The sequence below is a fragment of the Panulirus ornatus genome, chromosome 20 (assembly GCF_036320965.1).
Source record: "Panulirus ornatus isolate Po-2019 chromosome 20, ASM3632096v1, whole genome shotgun sequence".
In the NCBI taxonomy this organism is placed as follows: Eukaryota; Metazoa; Arthropoda; class Malacostraca; order Decapoda; family Palinuridae; genus Panulirus; species Panulirus ornatus.
Window position 1 is genome coordinate 78,154,901 of NC_092243.1, and position 18,492 is coordinate 78,173,392.

The 18,492-nt window shown below is 42.1% G+C and overlaps 1 protein-coding gene across 4 annotated transcripts in view; it reads left to right on the forward strand.

Annotated features, from left to right (window-relative positions):
• Positions 1–18,239, forward strand: part of RpS15 (ribosomal protein S15) — a 37,732-nt gene extending 19,493 nt beyond the window's left edge. For all 4 annotated transcript variants that reach the window (XM_071675337.1, XM_071675338.1, XM_071675340.1 and 1 more), the window contains exons 3-4: positions 10,484–10,718; positions 18,104–18,239. In XM_071675337.1, coding sequence (XP_071531438.1) covers positions 10,484–10,718; positions 18,104–18,217 — 349 coding nt within the window. In that variant the 3' untranslated portion in view covers positions 18,218–18,239. The remainder of the gene's footprint in view (positions 1–10,483; positions 10,719–18,103) is intronic.
• Positions 18,240–18,492: the final 253 nt, after the last annotated feature.

Genomic DNA, 18,492 nt, shown 5'->3' on the forward strand with positions numbered 1-18,492 from the left:
TGCTGGGGAGGAAAAGGGACAAGCAGTTAAAGGTGGTGGTGCTAAATTTAAGTGAGAAGACTGGTGAGAGTGAAGGGAGGGATCTTGTGGAGAATATATAAAATTTATAGTTTGGATGTGCTTAGGATAGGGGTCACTCATATCCTTGGGCAGGGTTTATGGAGTGAAAATGGAGATGATGAATGCAAGTAATCAGTAAGTGTGGAGTAGTATGTGGAGGAGTAGTATGGACAGGTATGAAAGAAGATTATCAAGGAAGAGGGAAAGAAGGATGTGCAATAGTGCTGTCTCAGAGTTTGGGTGGGTGTTGCAGAGCAATGATGGAATGCATCAAGAGTAGTGTGGGTAGATTGGAATTGTAAAGTATGCCTGGTTCTGTGTATATGTGCTTGTGAATATGAAGACTAGTGGAGGGTAGAGGTGTTAGTATGGAAATGAAGAAAGGATAAAGGGACTGCATAGTTCTCCCAACCCTGACCTATGCAGCTGAAACATGATAATGGAATGAGTCACAGAGGTCAAGAATCCAAGCTGTGGAAATGAGCTGTTTGAGAGGAGTATGGATGTGGTTTGATTAGATGAAATGAAGGAAGATATGAAGGCTGTATGAGTGATGGGGTATGACAGTGAATGAAGTGTATTACTTTGAGCTGGTTTAGGCTTTTGGAAAGAATGCAAGACTTGGAGTTTACAAGGAGATTGTGTGGTAGTAAGAGTAAAAGGATTGGTGCGTGAGAAAGAAAACCACCTTTGACGTGGGGAAATAGAATGGAAAAGCACTGGGGAGAGAGAGAGAGAGAGGTGGAAGAATGCTTGGAATAGTGCCTGCGAGGGAGGCATAGAAAGACTGGGATAAATGGAAACTTCTTTGCCGGGGCTGTACCCCACACCCTTGATTAGAGTTCCCGGAGGGAATGGGAGTCAAACATATAAACAGAGATAATAGTATTTCTCGCACATGTTCTTCAAAGCAAACACCTGATCCACACATCCTATACCACTCATGATATCCATTGTTCTTCCATGTTTTGAAATTTTGTGCATGCCACAATTCTCTTAATTGCCTCTCATTCTCATGCAACTTAACAGCTACAGTTTGCAAACTTTTACCTCAGTAATTTGAACATTCATGTTTGTTTCCCATGCCTAGGCATTATACAGGCATTCTGCCAATTGTCAGGCACCTTCCCATGAGCCATACATACTTCAAGAATCCTAAGAAATGAACAGAGTCACACCCTTCCATAAGAAATTCAACTGTAATCTTATCCACTCTGGTTGCTTTGCTGCACTTCGTTTTAAGCAAAGTTTTTACCAGTACCTTTCTTTTTACCAAACCGTTTTCCATGACTGTCACTTCTCTTTCCTCCACGTCAAAAACATACCACACCTACCATCTGTCACCATGCTGCCAGTCCAGTAATGATTGCATTATTCCAAACTTAAGCATGTGTAAATAAGAGAATGGACCATGTCCATTATTCTAAAAATGGCATAAAGCAATTATGCTTAATATCAAGTGGTCCCTTTATAGTATTTTGTTGATATAATCTCTGGTAATGAATTAAACATGTTAGTGTAAGCATCTGAAACATGTATCGTACACATGATATCTTATGTAAACTGCCACTATGAATATTGAACCTTGATCCATCTTTGCGACAGCCAGGTGGTTTAACCCCAAGGCTTAAACCCTTGCACCCATCATAAAATTTTGCTGCGTATGGCAACTATCCTCCTACACTATATATTTTTAAGACCATCCTTAAGGTATCTCTCAACCTACTATATGCTTTATCTAGATTCATAAGTACCATATGCACATCCATCTGTTTCTCTAAGTATTTCTCTCACATTTTGCACCTGATCTCCTTTTCTTCTACCACTTGTGAAACAACATTGCTCCTCTCTAATCTGTTGCTCTGTGCATGCCTTCACACATCTCCAGCAGTACCCTCCCATTCAACTTCCCAAGTGCTTTCAGCAAATTTATGTCTCTAGTTTGAACACTCACCTTTATCCCCCTTGCTTCATACGGTGGCACTGTGCATGCATTTTGCTAGTCATCAGGCACTTCATCATAACCCATTCATACATCTAAAATCCTTACCAACCTGTCCAGAACCTAGCCACCTCATTTCCTAATAAATTTCACTGCAGTAGGTACCAAACCATTTATCCAGATTCCAGAAAACCTTAAGCTCCAGAAATCCAGATATTTCTGAAACTGGCTAGTTTTGAATAAGATGGGCTTCATTGATCATACACACCTTTCTTTAGAGGTTTTAATTTGTATATCTTCAGTACAAATTTTTTCTGTTTATATTACTTTTTTCATTATTTTTATACTTTGTCGCTGTCTTCTGCGTTAGCGAGGTAGCGCAAGGAAACAGACCATAGAATGGCCCAACCCACCCACATACACATGTTTATACATACACGTCCACACACGCACATATACATACCTATACATTACAACGTATACTTATATATACATACTCAAGACATATACATATATTCTTTTTTTCTTTCATACTATTCGCCATTTCCTGCATTAGCGAGGTAGCGTTAAGAACAGAGGACTGGGCCTTTGAGGGAATATCCTCACCTGGCCCCCTTCTCTGTTCCTTTTGGAAAAAAAAAAAAAGAAGGAACATATATACACGTACATAATTCATACTTGCTGCCTTTATTCATTCCCATCGCCACCCCGCCTCACATGAAATGACAATCCCCTACCCCTGCATGCACGCAAGGTAGTGCTAGGAAAAGACAACAAAGGCCATATTCGTTCACACTCAGTCTCTAGCTGTCATGTATAATGCACCGAAACCACAGCTCCCTTTCCACATCCAGGCCCCACAAAATTTTCTATTTTGTTTACTATTTTGTTTATTATTTATTTTATTATACTTATCGCTGTCTCCTGTGTTGGCAGGGTAGCGCAAGGAAACAGATGAAAGAATGGCTCAACCCACCCACATACACATGTATATACGTAAACACCCACACACGCACATATACATACCTATACATTTCACTGCATACGTACATAGACATACACAGACATATACATGTATACACATACATATTCGTACTTGCTGCCTTCATCCATTCCCCTCGCCACATGAAATAGCATCCACACCTCGTGCGCATGGGTGAGGTAGCACTAGGAAAAGATAAAAAAGGCCACATTTGTTCACACTCAGTCTCTAATTGTAACCACAGCTCCCTTTCCACATCCAGGCCCCACAATTTTTCCATGGTTTACCCTAGACACTTCACATGCCCTGGTTTAATCCATTGACAGCATGTCTACCCCGGTATACCACATCACTCCAATGCAATCTATTCCTTGCATGCCTTTCACCCTCCTGTATGTTTAGGCCCCAATCGCATAAAATCTTTTTCACTCCATTCTTCCACCTCCAATTTTGTCTCCTGCTTCTACTCATTCCTCTCTACCTCTGACACTTCTACTCATTTCTCTCTACCTCTGACACTTCTACTCATTTCTCTCTACCTCTGACACTTCTACTCATTTCTCTCTACCTCTGACACTTCTACTCATTCCTCTCTACCTCTGACACATATATCCTCATTGTCAATCTTTCCTCACTCATTCTCTCCATGTGACCAAACCATTTCAACACAGTCTCTTCTGCTCTCTCAACCACACAGTTATTATTACCACACATCTCTCTTACCCTTTCATTACATACTTGATCAAACCACCTCAAGCCACATATTGTCCTCAAACATTTCATTTCCGACACATCCACCATCCTCCACACAACCCTATTTATAGCCCATGTCTCACAACCATATAACATTGTTGGAACCACTATTCCTTCAACCATACCCTTTTTTGCTCTCCAAGATAACTTTCTTGCCTTCCACACATCTTTCAATGCTCTCAGAACCTTTGCCCCCTCCCCCAACCTGTGACTCACTTCCACTTCCATGGTTCCATCCACTGCTAAATCCACTCCCAGATATCTAAAACCCTTCTCTTCCTGCAGTTTTTCTCCATTTAAGTTTACCTCCCAATTAACTTGTCCCTGCAGTTTCATACCCGAATCAGCCACCAGCACTGTATCATCAGCGAGCAACAACTGACTCACTTCCCAAGCCCTCTCATCCACAACAGACTGCATACTTGCCCATCTCTCCAAAACTCTTACATCCACCTCCCTAACCACCCATTCCATATACAAATTAAACAACCAAGGAGACAGTGCACACCCCTACCGCAAACTGATATTCAGTATGAACCAATCACTTTCCTTTCTTCCTGCTCATACACATGCCTTACATCCTTGGTAAAAACTTTTCACTGCTTCTAGCAACTTATCTCCCTCACCATATACTCTTAAAACCTTCCACAAGTCACTTCTATCCAACCTATCATATGCCTTCTCCAGATCCATAAATGCTACATACATATCCATCTGTTTTTCCAAGTATTTCTCACATAGATTCTTCAAAGCAAACACCTGATCCACACGTCCTCTACCAGAGGTCAAATGAGAACTGGGGTGAAAGAGTATCATTAAGTTTTAGGGAGAATAAAAAGATGGGAGAAAGAATACTTCCCACGCATTCCTCACGTGTCGTAGAAGGCGACTAAAGGGGATGGGAGGGGGGGGCTAGAAACCCTCCCCCTTGTATTTTTAACTTTCTAAAAGGGGAAACAAAAGAAGGAGTCACGCGGGGAGTGCTCATCCTCCCCGAAGACTCAGATTGGGGTGTCTAAATGTGTGTGGATGTAACCAAGATGAGAAAAAAGGAGAAATATGTAGTATGTTTGAGGAAAGGAACCCGGATGTTTTGGCTCTGAGTGAAACGAAGCTCAAGGGTAAAGGGGAAGAGTGGTTTGGGAATGTCTTGGGAGTAAAGTCAGGGGTTAGTGAGAGGACCAGAGCAAGGGAAGGAGTAGCACTACTCCTGAAACAGGAGTTGTGGGAGTATGTGATAGAGTGTAAGAAAGTAAACTCTAGATTGATAGGGGTAAAATTGAAAGTTGATGGAGAGAGATGGGTGATTATTGGTGCATATGCACCTGGTCATGAGAAGAAAGATCATGAGAGGCAAGTGTTTTGGGAGCAGCTGAGTGAGTGTGTTAGTAGTTTTGATGCATGAGACCAGGTTATAGTGATGGGTGATTTGAATGCAAAGGTGAGTAATGTGGCAGTTGAGGGAATGACTGGTGTACATGGGGTGTTCAGTGTTGTAAATGGAAATGGTGAAGAGCTTGTAGATTTATGTGCTGAAAAAGGACTGGTGGTTGGGAATACCTGGTTTAAAAAGGGAGATGTACTAAGTATACGTATGTAAGTAGGAGAGATGGCCAGAGAGCGTTATTGGATTACATGTTAATTGATAGGCGCGTGAAAGAGAGACATTTGGATGTTAATGTGCTAAGAGGTGCAACTAGAGGGATGTCTGATCATTATCTTGTGGAGGCGAAGGTGAAGATTTGTAGAGGTTTTCAGAAAAGAAGAGAGAATGTTGGGGTGAAGAAAGTGGTGAGAGTAAGTGAGCTTGGGAAGGAGACTTGTGTGAGGAAGTACCAGGAGAGAATGAGTACAGAAAGGAAAAAGGTGAGAACAGAGGACATAAGGGGAGTGGGGGAGGAATGGGATGCATTTAGGGAAGCAGTGATGGCTTGCGCAAAAGATGCTTGTGGCATGAGAAGCGTGGGAGGTGGGCAGATTAGAAAGGGTAGTGAGTGGTGGGATGAAGAAGTAAGATTGTTAGTGAAAGAGAAGAGAGAGGCATTTGGATGATTTTTGCAGGGAAATAAATGAAAAGAGGCAGGAGGTCAAGAAAAAAGTGCAAGAGGTGAAAAAGAGGGCAAATGAGAGTTGGGGTGAGAGAGTATCATTAGATTTTAGGGAGAATAAAAAGATGTTTTGGAAGGAGGTAAATAAAGTGCATAAGACAAAGGAATCAATGGGAACTTCAGTGAAGGGGGCAAATGGGGAGATGATAACAAGTAGTGGTGATGTGAGAAGGAGATGGAGTGAGTATTTTGAAGGTTTGTTGAATGTGTTTGATGATAGAGTGGCAGATATGGGGTGCTTGGTCAAGGTGGTGTGCAAAGTGAGAGGGTTAGGGAAAGTGATTTGGTAAACAGAGAAGAGGTAGTAAAAGCTTTGCGGAAGATGAAAGCCGGCAAGGCAGCGGGTTTGGATGGTACTACAGTGGAATTTATTAAAAAGGGGGGGACTGTATTGTTGACTAGTTGGTAAGGTTATTCAATGTAAGTATGACTCATGGTGAGGTGCCTGAGGATTGGCAGAATGCTTGCATAGTGCCATCGTACAAAGGCAAAGGGGATAAAAATGAGTGCTCAAATTACAGAGGTATAAGTTTGTTGAGTATTCTTGGGAAATTATATGTGAGGGTATTGATTGAGAGGGTGAAGGCATGCATTGAGCATCAGATTGGGGAAGAGCAGTGTGGTTTCAGAAGTGGTAGAGGATGTGTGGATCAGGTGTTTGCTGTGAAAAATGTATGTGAGAAATACTTAGAAAAGCAAATGGATTTGTATGTAATATTTATGGATTGGAGAAGGCATTTGATAGAGATGATAGAGATGCTGTGTGGAAGGTATTAAGAATATATGGTGTGGGAGGCAAGTTGTGAGAAGCAGTGAAAAGTTTTTATTGAGGATGTAAGGCATGTGTACGTGTAAGAAGAGAGGAAAGTGATTGGTTCTCAGTGAATGTAGGTTTGCGGCAGGCGTGTGTGATGTCTCCATGGTTGTTTAATTTGTTTATGGATGGGGTTGTTAGGGAGGTGAATGCAAGAGTTATGGAAAGAGGGGCACGTATGCAGTTTGTTGTGGATGAGAGAGCTTGGGAAGTGAGTCGGTTGTTGTTCACTGATGATACAGTGGTGGTGGCTGATTTGTGTGAGAAACTGCAGAAGCTGGTGACTGAGTTTGGTAAAGTGTGTGAAAGAAGAAAGCTGAGAGTAAATGTGAATAAGAGCAAGGTTATTAGGTACAGTAGGATTGAGGTACAAGTCAGTTGGGAGGTAAGTTTGAATGGAGAAAAACTGGAGGAAGTGAAGTGTTTTAGATATATGGGAGTGGATTTGGCAGCGGATGGAACCATGGAAGCGGAAGTGAATCATAAGGTGGGGGAGGGGGCAAAAGTTCGGGGAGCATTGAAGAATGTGTGGAAGTCGAGAACATTATCTCGGAAACCAAAAATGGGTATGTTTGAAGGAATGGTGGTTCCAACAATGTTATATGGTTGTGATGCGTGGGCTGTAGTTAGAGTTGTACGGAGGAGGGTGGTTGTGTTGGAAATGAGATGTTTGAGGACAATATGTGGTGTGAGGTGGGTTGATTGAGTAAGTAATAATAGAGTAAGAGAGATGTGTGGTAATAAAAAGAGTGTGGTTGAGAGAGCAGAAGAGGGTGTTTTGAAATGGTTTGGTCACATGGAGAGAAAGAGTGAGGAAAGATTGACCAAGAGGATGTATGTGTCAGAGGTGGAGGGAACGAGAAGTAGGAGACCAAATTGGAGGTGGAAAGATGGAGTGAAACAGATTTTGAGTGATCGGGGCCTGAACATGCAGGAGGGTGAAAGGCGTGCAATGAATAGAGTGAATTGGAGCGATGTGGTATACCGGGGTTGACATGCTGTCAATGGATTGAACCAGAGCATGTGAAGCATCTGTGGTAAACCATGGAAAGTTGTGTGGGGCCTGGCTGTGGAAAGGGAGCTGTGGTTTTGGTGCATTATTACATGACAGCTAGGGACTGAGTGTGAACGAATGTGGCCTTTGTTGTCTTTTCCTAGTGCTACCTCACACACATGAGGGGGAGGGAGTTTTTATTTCATGTGTGGCGGAGTGGCGATGGGAATGAATAAAGGCAGACAGTATGAATTATGTACATGTGGATATATGTATATGTCTGTGTGTGTGTATATATGTATACGTTGAGATGTATAGGTATGTATATGCGTGTGGACGTGTATGTATATACATGTGTATGTGGATGGGTTGGGCCATTCTTTCATCTGTTTCCTTGCGCTACCTCGCTAACGTGGGAGACAGCGACAAAGCAAAATAAATAAATAAGTAAATAAAAATGAATATATAAAATAGATGTTTTTGGAAGGAGGTAAATAGTGTGTAAGACAAGAGAACAAATTGGAACATCGGTGAAGGGGGCTAATGTGGAGGTAATAACAAGTAGTGGTGAAGTGAGGAGATAGAGTGAGTATTTTGAAGGTTTGTTGAATGTGTTTGATGATAGAGTGTCAGATATAGGTTGTTTTGGTTAAGGTAGTGTGCGAAGTGAGAGGGTCAAGGGGAATGGTTTGGTGGTTTGGTAAACAGAGAAGAGGTAGTGAAAGCTTTGCAGAAGATGAAAGCTGGCAAGGCGCTGGGTTTGGATGATATTGCCTTGGAATTTACTAAAAAAGGGGGGTGACTAACACGTGTTGTTGACTGGTTGGTGAGGATATTCAATATATAGTTTGTGGGGAAGTGCCTGAGCATTGGTGGAATGCATGCATAGTGTCATTGTACAAATGTAGAGGGGACAAAGGTGAGTGTTCAAACATCAGAGGTATAAGTTTGTTGAGTATTCCTGGGAAATTATATGGGAGGGTATTGACTGAGAGGGGAAAGGCAGGCATGTACAGAGCAGTATGGGGAAGAGCAGTATGGTTTCAGAAGTTTATTTTATATTTTAACATATATATTAGGCCATGTTCCAGAAAACCGGAAAATCCTGAAATCCAAATCTCCTCTAGTCCCAACCTTCCTGGTTTGCTACCTGTACTATCCATTCCAGCCACATTTCATATTTTGTAGGGCAGTTACACTTTCATCACCAGATCACTGCCCATGACTCTCAGTTTATATACTACTCCACCCAAACACCCTACGTCTGCCACCCTATTATCAAATACATTCAACAGTCATTCAAAATATCCACTCCATCTCTTTACTTCATCACTACCTCTTAGCACTTCTCTTTTTGTTTTTTCTTTTTTTTTTTCCAAATCCTCCTTTCAAAACATCTTATTCTTCTTAAAGTGTACTGCTACTTTTTTTGATACTTGATTGCTGTTTCATGCATTAGCATGGTAGCGCCAGGAACAGACGAAGAAAGGACACTTTGCCCACATAACCACATCCAATCTCTAGTTGTCATGTGTAATGCACTGAATCACAGCTCCTTATCTTTAGGATATCTTGGTGAAGTAAATGTAACCGAAAGTTAAACACCTCCAAAATCTCTCTCTCTCTCTCTCTCTCTCTCTCTCTCTCTCTCTCTCTCTCTCTCTCTCTCTCTCTCTCTCTCTCTCTCTCTCTCTCTCTCTCTCTCTCTCTCTCTCTCTCTCTCTCTCTCTCTCTCTCTCTCCCTATGGGGGTTTCCCTGATATCTCTCTCTCTCTCTCTCTCTCTCTCTCTCTCTCTCTCTCTCTCTCTCTCTCTCTCTCTCTCTCTCTCTCTCTCTCTCTCTCTCTCTCTCTCTCTCTCTCTCTCTCTCTCTCTCTCTCTCTCTCTCTCTCTCTCTCTCTCTCTCTCTCTCTCTCTCTCTCTCTCTCTCTCTCTCTCTCTCTCTCTCTCTCTCTCTCTCTCTCTCTCTCTCTCTCTCTCTCTCTCTCTCTCTCTCTCTCTCTCTCTCTCTCTCTCTCTCTCTCTCTCTCTCTCTCTCTCTCTCTCTCTCTCTCTCTCTCTCTCTCTCTCTCTCTCTCTCTCTCTCTCTCTCTCTCTCTCTCTCTCTCTCTCTCTCTCTCTCTCTCTCTCTCTCTCTCTCTCTCTCATTAATGCCACACCACCTTTCTTGAACCATGGGGGTCTGTGTGTCCCTGTAACTCATGGTAACATCACATGTCCACTCACCCTCCTTCCTTTGTGCTTGCCCACAGTCATACACCTGCTAGATCCATAAATATCATATGATTAACACTCATTCACTAGGTGTTTCTCTCTCATTCTCCAAATCAGACACCTGTCCCATACACCCTATACTTATCCTGAATCTATATTGTTTTTATACAGTCAGGTGTTATGCACTTTCCACCACTCTTTCAGTCGGTTTTTCCCTTACACTTTATCAGATATACTCATCACTATATATCTCAGGAACATTCATTTTAATACCCCAAACTTACACTACCAGTCCTCTGGCTTCACCTAGGACTCTCAGACATTGAATAGCCTGACTAACCTACTGCTACCCCCTTCTGAGAAATCTAGATGCAGTTCCATCCACTGATGTTTAGGCTTGCAGTACCTCTGTTAATATTTTAAACTTTATAGACTATCTTGTCTGTTATCCATATGCATATTTAAAGCCATACAATTTCTTCATCAGGTAGATTTCTGAAATGGACTGCATCTTTTGTTTGCTTGAAAATCCTCTCCTTACTCTATCCGTGATAAAAGCAGGTAAATTCAGAAGAGTTGTTTGATATTCAGCCATTCATACAGAAATCCTTTTCAGTGAGCAACTAGTTGAATTATTCCCATGTCGTCAACGCCGTCGTTTCCAGAGGGGGTTGAAACGCAAACATATGGCTCTCTTGAAGCGTTTACGTAAAGCAAAGAAAGAGTGCCCTGCTCTTGAAAAACCAGCTGTTGTAAAGACGCACCTACGTGATATGGTAATTATGCCTGAGATGGTAGGCTCCATGGTGGGTGTATACAATGGAAAGACCTTCAATCAAGTTGAAATTAAGGTTAGTGTAGAGCTTGTTTTCATTCACTTTTGATAAACCACTGAAGGTAACCATCCAAACCCAGTGAAGAAATGAATCTGACACTAGTACTGGGATTTCACGTATCATCAACTTTCTTTTGATTTTGAAACATGGAAAAGATTTAGGACAGGTTAGTGTTTTTTTTTCAGTTCCATTCATGTTTATCTCTGCCTGTGAGTAAAATTTGTATTGCTGTTTGTCGGATTTGTGGGATTGTGTAATGATTTAAAGAATGATTCTTGTAGAACCAGAACACGTAAATGCCCTTTCTGTTTTGAGAAAGAAATTGTGTGTAAGGAGTTTTAGATGAAGTGTGCTGTGGTTATGTTTATTGAATATGAGTTTCTGGATCCAAAATTTGGTAGTGTAGTTGCATTTGATATCAGTGAAGAATGTAAGGCTTATGCATCATTGCTATGTATATGGCAAGCTTTTGCTCGTGCATTCTTGTTGCCGATCTGAAATATTATTAGAAATGAGATATTAATTGTCCTTTTGTATAGATTTGCATCTAAGTCAAGCATCAGTATTTTAGTTTTGGGGGACATTCGCTAGTATATATGCTTTGAGATCCTCAAAGTCCCCTGCTCTTAAGGGAAGAAATTGGAACCTCTATGATGTTTATACTAATGGAGCAAGAATAGCTACACTAAGCTACCTTGCTGAAAGAGAAAGAAAAAAAGGACTAAGGATGGAACAGCACCTGTTATTCGTCACTCCACTTCCTGTCCTGACAAGCTCTGTCACAGCTGATCCATCCATATTTGCTTCTCAGCTCTTGAGAGGTGCAGAAGTGTATTCCTGTTTTCCCATGTGTTTGCTTTGTGAAGTTTTCTTTTTTTCAATTCACTTTGCTTTTTTCCTCTTTTATGGGTGAATGTTTTTGTTTGGGAATGACAGGATTTCTCATGATGTTTTTTTTAATGGGACTTTTTATTAGTGATAGAATCAGTTGCTTCCACTGCTTTCATTGCTGGGGTCTTTGTTATTAAGCTATTTGTTTCCTTACCTTTTATTTCCTTTGTGTTTGGTCCTTGCAGGCTCAACCTTATGGGTCAGAGGTGGGGGACCCAACTGGCTAGGTTTTTGTGTCAGTTGCTCATTTTCATCAGTGTTGCTTTGTTGCAAGTGTAGAGCTCTGGCTGCCTGCCCCATTTGGCCACCCCATTGGAATTGGTTCTGCTTCCATTTCGATTCACCTAGTTGCATTGTCTAGCTGGCAGTTTCTGTGGGGTTCCCATTTCTTGTTATGTCTTGGAGCTCCTGGGTGGTCATTAGGCATTCTACCTCATCCCCAGCACTTGCCTGGGCAATGCAGACTGCCTTGGTTGGTTGCACTGCTGCTCGGTAATGCAACCTGTTCTGGCAACATTCACCTTGGAGGCGGTCCATCAAATGACACTCCTCAAGAAGTTCCCATCACATTTTGGGGTTCCCAAGCATTTGTCAGGTGCTGTCATGCTCCTTTCTGCTCTTGTCTTGAGGATTTGTACAAGAAAAGGGGAGGACATTCAGGCAGGGATTTCTACCTGGGAAACTACTCCGTTAATGGTGTAGACTCTCCAGGATTTGCATCCAGGTTGATAAGCCTTGTGAAATCCCTTCCACTTTGTATGTTTGGACTCACCATGGGGATTCATCAGGCCTCCATCTATGTTACTGCCGTGCAGATCCTTTTGTTATAATTACTAAGAATGACCACTCAGTTTACTGGGGTTGAGCCTGGATGATTTATATTAATATGTCTTGTTTCACATTTGATTTTCAGGTACATGGGTTTTACCTCTTTTCAGTGATGGAGTGTTCCAAGTCATTTTTCTTTCCCATTTGTCCAGTTCTGCACAGCTGCCCTTAACACAGTACAGAAATCACATTGGTCGAGAGGTGATTACATGTCCAGTCCATCACCAATCCTGTCATCCTGTGTCCTGCACACCTCCCAGGGAGAAAGGGTGTCCATGGAAGGCACAGAAGACTTGATGTGGGCCCCTGATCTCTGGGGGCTGTTAGATGGAAGGTCTTTGGTGGCCCAACTTTTGAGTTCTTCATATGGAAAGTGTCAAAGATAGAAAATATTCTTCACATCACAATGTATTGGCTTTTCTTCATACGGACAGTGTCATAGATAGAAAATGTTCTTCTCATCACAGTGTATTGGCATTTGGAAGAAGATATTGGAAAGTACTTTTTTATAGTAGTTTAGCTTTCTAGTTGATAGATGGCATCTAGGACAGCATTTCCATTCTTATCCACGTTTTTGCAGTTTTTCTTAGGATTCAGCTGTCTGGTGGTACAGTCTTCTACATCTGAAGACAGGAAAGGGAGAGCAAACTAACAGTTCTCCCTGGATTCGATTGTGTTATGGACTAGAAAGTTGGTGGGTCTGAGCCTCTATGCAGAAAGATTCACCCACTAACATGGCACGATTGTTTTCATATTTTGTTTATTTATTATACTTGATCCTGCATCAGCGAGGTGGTGCCAGGAAACAGACGAAAAATGACCCAACCCATTCGTATGCACATACATATACATAAATGCCCATACATATACATACACGTACGGACATATACATTATATATTTATTTATTATTCTTTGACACCATCTCCCACGTTAACAAGGTAGCGCAAGGACACAAATGAAGGAATAGCGCAACCCACCCACATACACATGTATATACATAAACGCCCACACATGCACATATACATACCTATACATTTCAGCATATACATACATATACATACACAGACATATTCATATATACACATGTACATATTTTGGAAAGAGGGGCAAAAATGAAGTCTGTTGTAGATGAGAGAGCTTGGGAAGTGAGTCAGTTGTTGTTCGCTGATGATACAGCGCTGGTGGCTGATTCATGTGAGAAACTGCAGAAGCTGGTGACTGAGTTTGGTAAAGTGTGTGAAAGAAGAAAGTTAAGAGTAAATGTGAATAAGAGCAAGGTTATTAGGTACAGTAGGGTTGAGGGTCAAGTCAATTGGGAGGTAAGTTTGAATGGAGAAAAACTGGAGGAAGTGAAGTGTTTTAGATATCTGGGAGTGGATCTGGCAGCGGATGGAACCATGGAAGCGGAAGTGAATCATAGGATGGGGGAGGGGGCGAAAATCCTGGGAGCCTTGAAGAATGTGTGGAAGTTGAGAACATTATCTCGGAAAGCAAAAATGGGTATGTTTGCAGGAATAGTGGTTCCACCAATGTTGTATGGTTGCGAGGCGTGGGCTATGGATAGAGTTGTGTGCAGGAGGGTGGATGTGCTGGAAATGAGATGTTTGAGGGCAATGTGTGGTGTGAGGTGGTTTGATTGAGTAAGTAATGTAAGGGTAAGAGAGATGTGTGGAAATTAAAAGAGTGTGGTTGAGAGAGCAGAAGAGGGTGTTTTGAAATGGTTTGGGCACATGGAGAGAATGAGTGAGGAAAGATTGACCAAGAGGATATATGTGTCGGAGGTGGAGGGAATGAGGAGAAGTGGGAGACCAAATTGGAGGTGGAAAGATGGAGTGAAAAAGATTTTGAGTGATCGGGGCCTGAACATGCAGGAGGGTGAAAGGCGGGCAAGGAATAGAGTGAATTGGATCGATGTGGTATACCGGGGTTGACGTGCTGTCAGTGGATTGAATCAGGGCATGTGAAGCGTCTGGGGTAAATCATGGAAAGCTGTGTGGGGCCTGGATGTGGAAAGGGAGCTGTGGTTTCGGGCATTATTGCATGACAGCTAGAGACTGAGTGTGAACGAATGAGGCCTTTGTTGTCTTTTCCTAGCGCTACCCCGCACACATGGGGGGGGGGGTGGTATTCCATGTGTAGCGAGGTGGCGATGGGAATGAATAAAGGCAGACAATGTGAATTGTGTGCATGGGTATATATGTATGTGTCTGTGTGTGTATATATATGTGTACATTGAGATGTATAGGTATGTATATTTGCGTGTGTGGACGTGTGTGTATATACATGTGTATGGGGGTGGGTTGGGCCATTTCTTTCGTCTGTTTCCTTGCGCTACCTCGCAAACGCGGGAGACAGCGACAAAGCAAAATAATATAATAAGAACATATTCATACATGCTGCCTTCATCCATTCGTGCCGCCACACATGAAATGATACCCCCTTCCCCTTCATGCGCTCGAGGTAGCGTCAGGAAGCGACATCAAAGGCCACATTCATTCACACTCAGTCTCTAGCTGTTGTGTGTAATGCACCAAAACAACAGCTCCTTTTCCAGGTCCAGGCACCACAAAACTCTCCATAGTTTACCCCAGACGCTTCACATGCCCTGGTTCATTCCATTGACAGCATGTCAACCATGGTATACCACATCATTCCAATTCACTCTATTCCTTGCACGTCTTTCACCTTCCTGTATGTTCAGGCCCCAATTGCTCAAAATCTTTTCAATCCATCCTTCCCCTTCTCATTCCCTCCACCTGACATATATCCTCTTTGTCAATCTTTCCTCACTCATTCTCTCCATGTGACCAAACCATTTCAATACACCCTCTTCTGCTCTCTCAACCACACCCTTTTTATTACCACACATCTCTCTTACCCTTTCATTACTTACTCGATGAAACCACCTTGCACCATATATTGTCCTCGAGACATCTCATTTCCAACACCTCCACCCTCCTCCGCACAACCCTATCTATCGCCCATGCCTCATAACCATATAACATTTGTTGGAACGACTATTCCTTCAAACATACCCATTTTTGCTTTCCAAGGTAACGTTCTCACATTCCACACATTCTTCAACGCTCCCAGAACCTTTGCCCCCTCCCCCACCCTGTGACTCACTTCTGCTTCCATGGTTCTATCCACTGCCAAATCCACTCCCCAATATCTATAACACTTCACTTCCAGTTTTTCTCCATTCAGATTTACCTCCCAATTTACGTGTCCCTCAGCCCTACTGAACTTAATAACCTTGCTCTTATTCATATTTACTCTCAGCTTTCATCTTTCACACACTTCACCAAACTCAGTCACCAACTTCTGCAGTTTCTCACCTGAATCAGCCACCAGCACTGTATCATCAGTGAACAACAACTGACTCACTTCCCAAACCCTCTCATCTACAACAGACTGCATACTTGCCCCTCTCTCCAAAACTCTTGCATTCACCTCCCTAACAACCCCATCCATATACAAATTAAACAACCATGGAGAAATCACACACCCCTGCTGCAAGCCGAACAAGGCAAACAGACGACTTCTGGGCAAGGAAACATGAGTGGAATGGACTCTGGAGCTGCAAGTATTCATTTCTGTCCTCTGGACAGATACCTATCAACAGGTAGCATTTCTGTGATTAAATCTTTGAACAGGTAATGTAAGATATCATCTAAGGACTCAAGCAGTGGACTTTACGTTAGTACCAATCTTGTAATGCTTTTCAGTCTTTTCACAGGAAGCAGAGTTTGCCCATCAACTCAGAGACGGAGGCTGTCCTCGATGGTGGTGTGTCACCGAGTGGCAATGGCTGACCCTTATCCTAAAGTTTTGGCATATTATACCAATGTTTTCTCAGCCAGGTTAGACTGGACCTTCTTAATGTAGCAACCACCTCGGAGACCAGAAAGGCCATTCTAATCAGTACAGAAAGTCCTTCCCTTTTTACAGAGCACATGGTCATTAGAGGATCACTTTAACAGAACCTTATTCCTAGTTGCATTAACATCAGGCCTTCGTGCAGCCCACCCAAAGATGTTGACATGCCATGCATAATTGGTATTTTTTGCCCCGGACTTGCCTCGCATCTTCCTAGCTCCATATCCTATCTTAGTTGCTTACATTGAGAGAGAATTGCTGCCTCACTTCATTTGTTACACTGGTGAAGATAAAGAACAGCACTTTGCATTCCCTCTGCCCTGTAGCTGTGCCATGTATTCACATCCATGCCACTGAGGATGCTTATGTCTCTCACATTTCATCTGGCATGACACTTTATGGCCATGTTCCCCAGCTCGTTATCCTCATTATACAAGGTTATAAAGGCATCTGATCTGGGAAACGCTATGGGCCCACGAGGTCCTATGGGTTGCATCCACTCTTGCATTTCTTTGCTTAAGCTCATTGGCGTGCATAATGGAAGTCGGACAGTGGTGTTCCATAGTATCTTTTGCAAGAGGTTCTTAGCACTGGATATTGCTTGGATGTGTGCACCTCCCTACAGGTTTTAAGTGGATGCAAGTCCTCTTGGGTATAGGTAAGTGGATGCAAGTCCTCTTGGGTATAGGTACCACATGACTGGCCACATAAAATGACAGGAACCAGGATAGTTTTTGTTACATTTGTAGATATTTGTCTAGGCATAAATGATCTGTGAGTTTTCATCATATCTAGCAGGGTGACTTCAGTGAGGTGATTGGTTCATCAGCATTTGCTTTTAATAAAGATTGTGGTAAAGTAGTGTGGGTACACTAGCAGACACCCCAGCCACTAAAATACAGGCTTTGAAAGACTGAAAAGCCTACTTTTAGTGTGGGATGGAGCTGGTGTTCCATTGTTGCTTGCCTTCTTCCCTCCCCTTTGCAACTGCATTGGATCATGTGCACTCGGAATTTTGAGGGTGGATCAGCTCTGACATTTTGACAAATTGTAAGAAACTGCGACAAAATGAATTAAGGGATGACTGATGCAGTTCATGTAGTAGGTTGTTATCCAGTCCTTTCTTTTTTTTCAGCAAGGAAGTTTATTAAGTGTAACTTATTCTTGCCTTGGCAAGTATAGATGTTGTAGGGATTCCCATTTTAACCCCTGGGAGGGACTTTTGAGAACCCCAAGACATGGGTACACAAGCTCTACTCCTTCACTAAGAATATGGATGTGAGCAGATGTGGCCTTTTTTCGTCTGTTCCTGGTGCTTCCTCGCTAATATTGAAAATGGCAATCAAGTATGAAAAAAGTTATCTCAGTCATAGTTTTGGTTTGCTATTGTAATAGTCAAAAGTGTTGTTTTGCATTAATTTGTGTCCCTTTAAGGTGATAAGTACCCTTCACAGACTGTGAAAATTTGTGTACAGTTTCCATTAGTTTAGTGTAAGCAATGGTATGAAGTTAACTGTTATTTGGAATTTTGAAAGGGAAATTTTTATTGTGTAAATCTCTTTGCAAAGTGCAGCCTCACGTACATACATTGTAGTTCGTTATGCATAAATATGCATGTTTGGATAAATGAGTGCTGTTTCTTCATTCCTGTCAATACCTTACTAATACAGGAATTTGCAAAGATGTGTGAAGAAAAAAATTTGAAAATCTTCATTTTACATGGCATGTAAAATTGTAGGAATGAATTTCTTCTGTATAAAGGGAAGGAATGAACAATTAATTTTTTTTTCTGTCTTTCCAGCCAGAGATGATTTCTCATTACTTAGCAGAGTTCTCCATTACTTACAAGCCTGTCAAGCATGGTAGGCCTGGTATTGGTGCCACCCACAGCTCCAGGTTCATTCCTTTGAAGTAATTATCAATAAAGAAAAGAGTTACATTTGTTTTATTTGCACTTAATCCATAAATGCATATTAAGAACCACTGCATGCTTTCAGTGAGATTGTAAGATTTTTAGATGCTTCAGTGTTAATGTGCTGAGATGTAGCTGGTGAGATGTCTGATCATTACTGGTTGGAAGCAAAGGTAAAGATTTTTAGAGGTTTTTGGAAAAGAAGAAATGATATGGGTAAGAAAAGGGTGGTGAAAGTGAGGGAGCTTGGAAAAGATTTAGGGTGGTGAAAGTGAGGG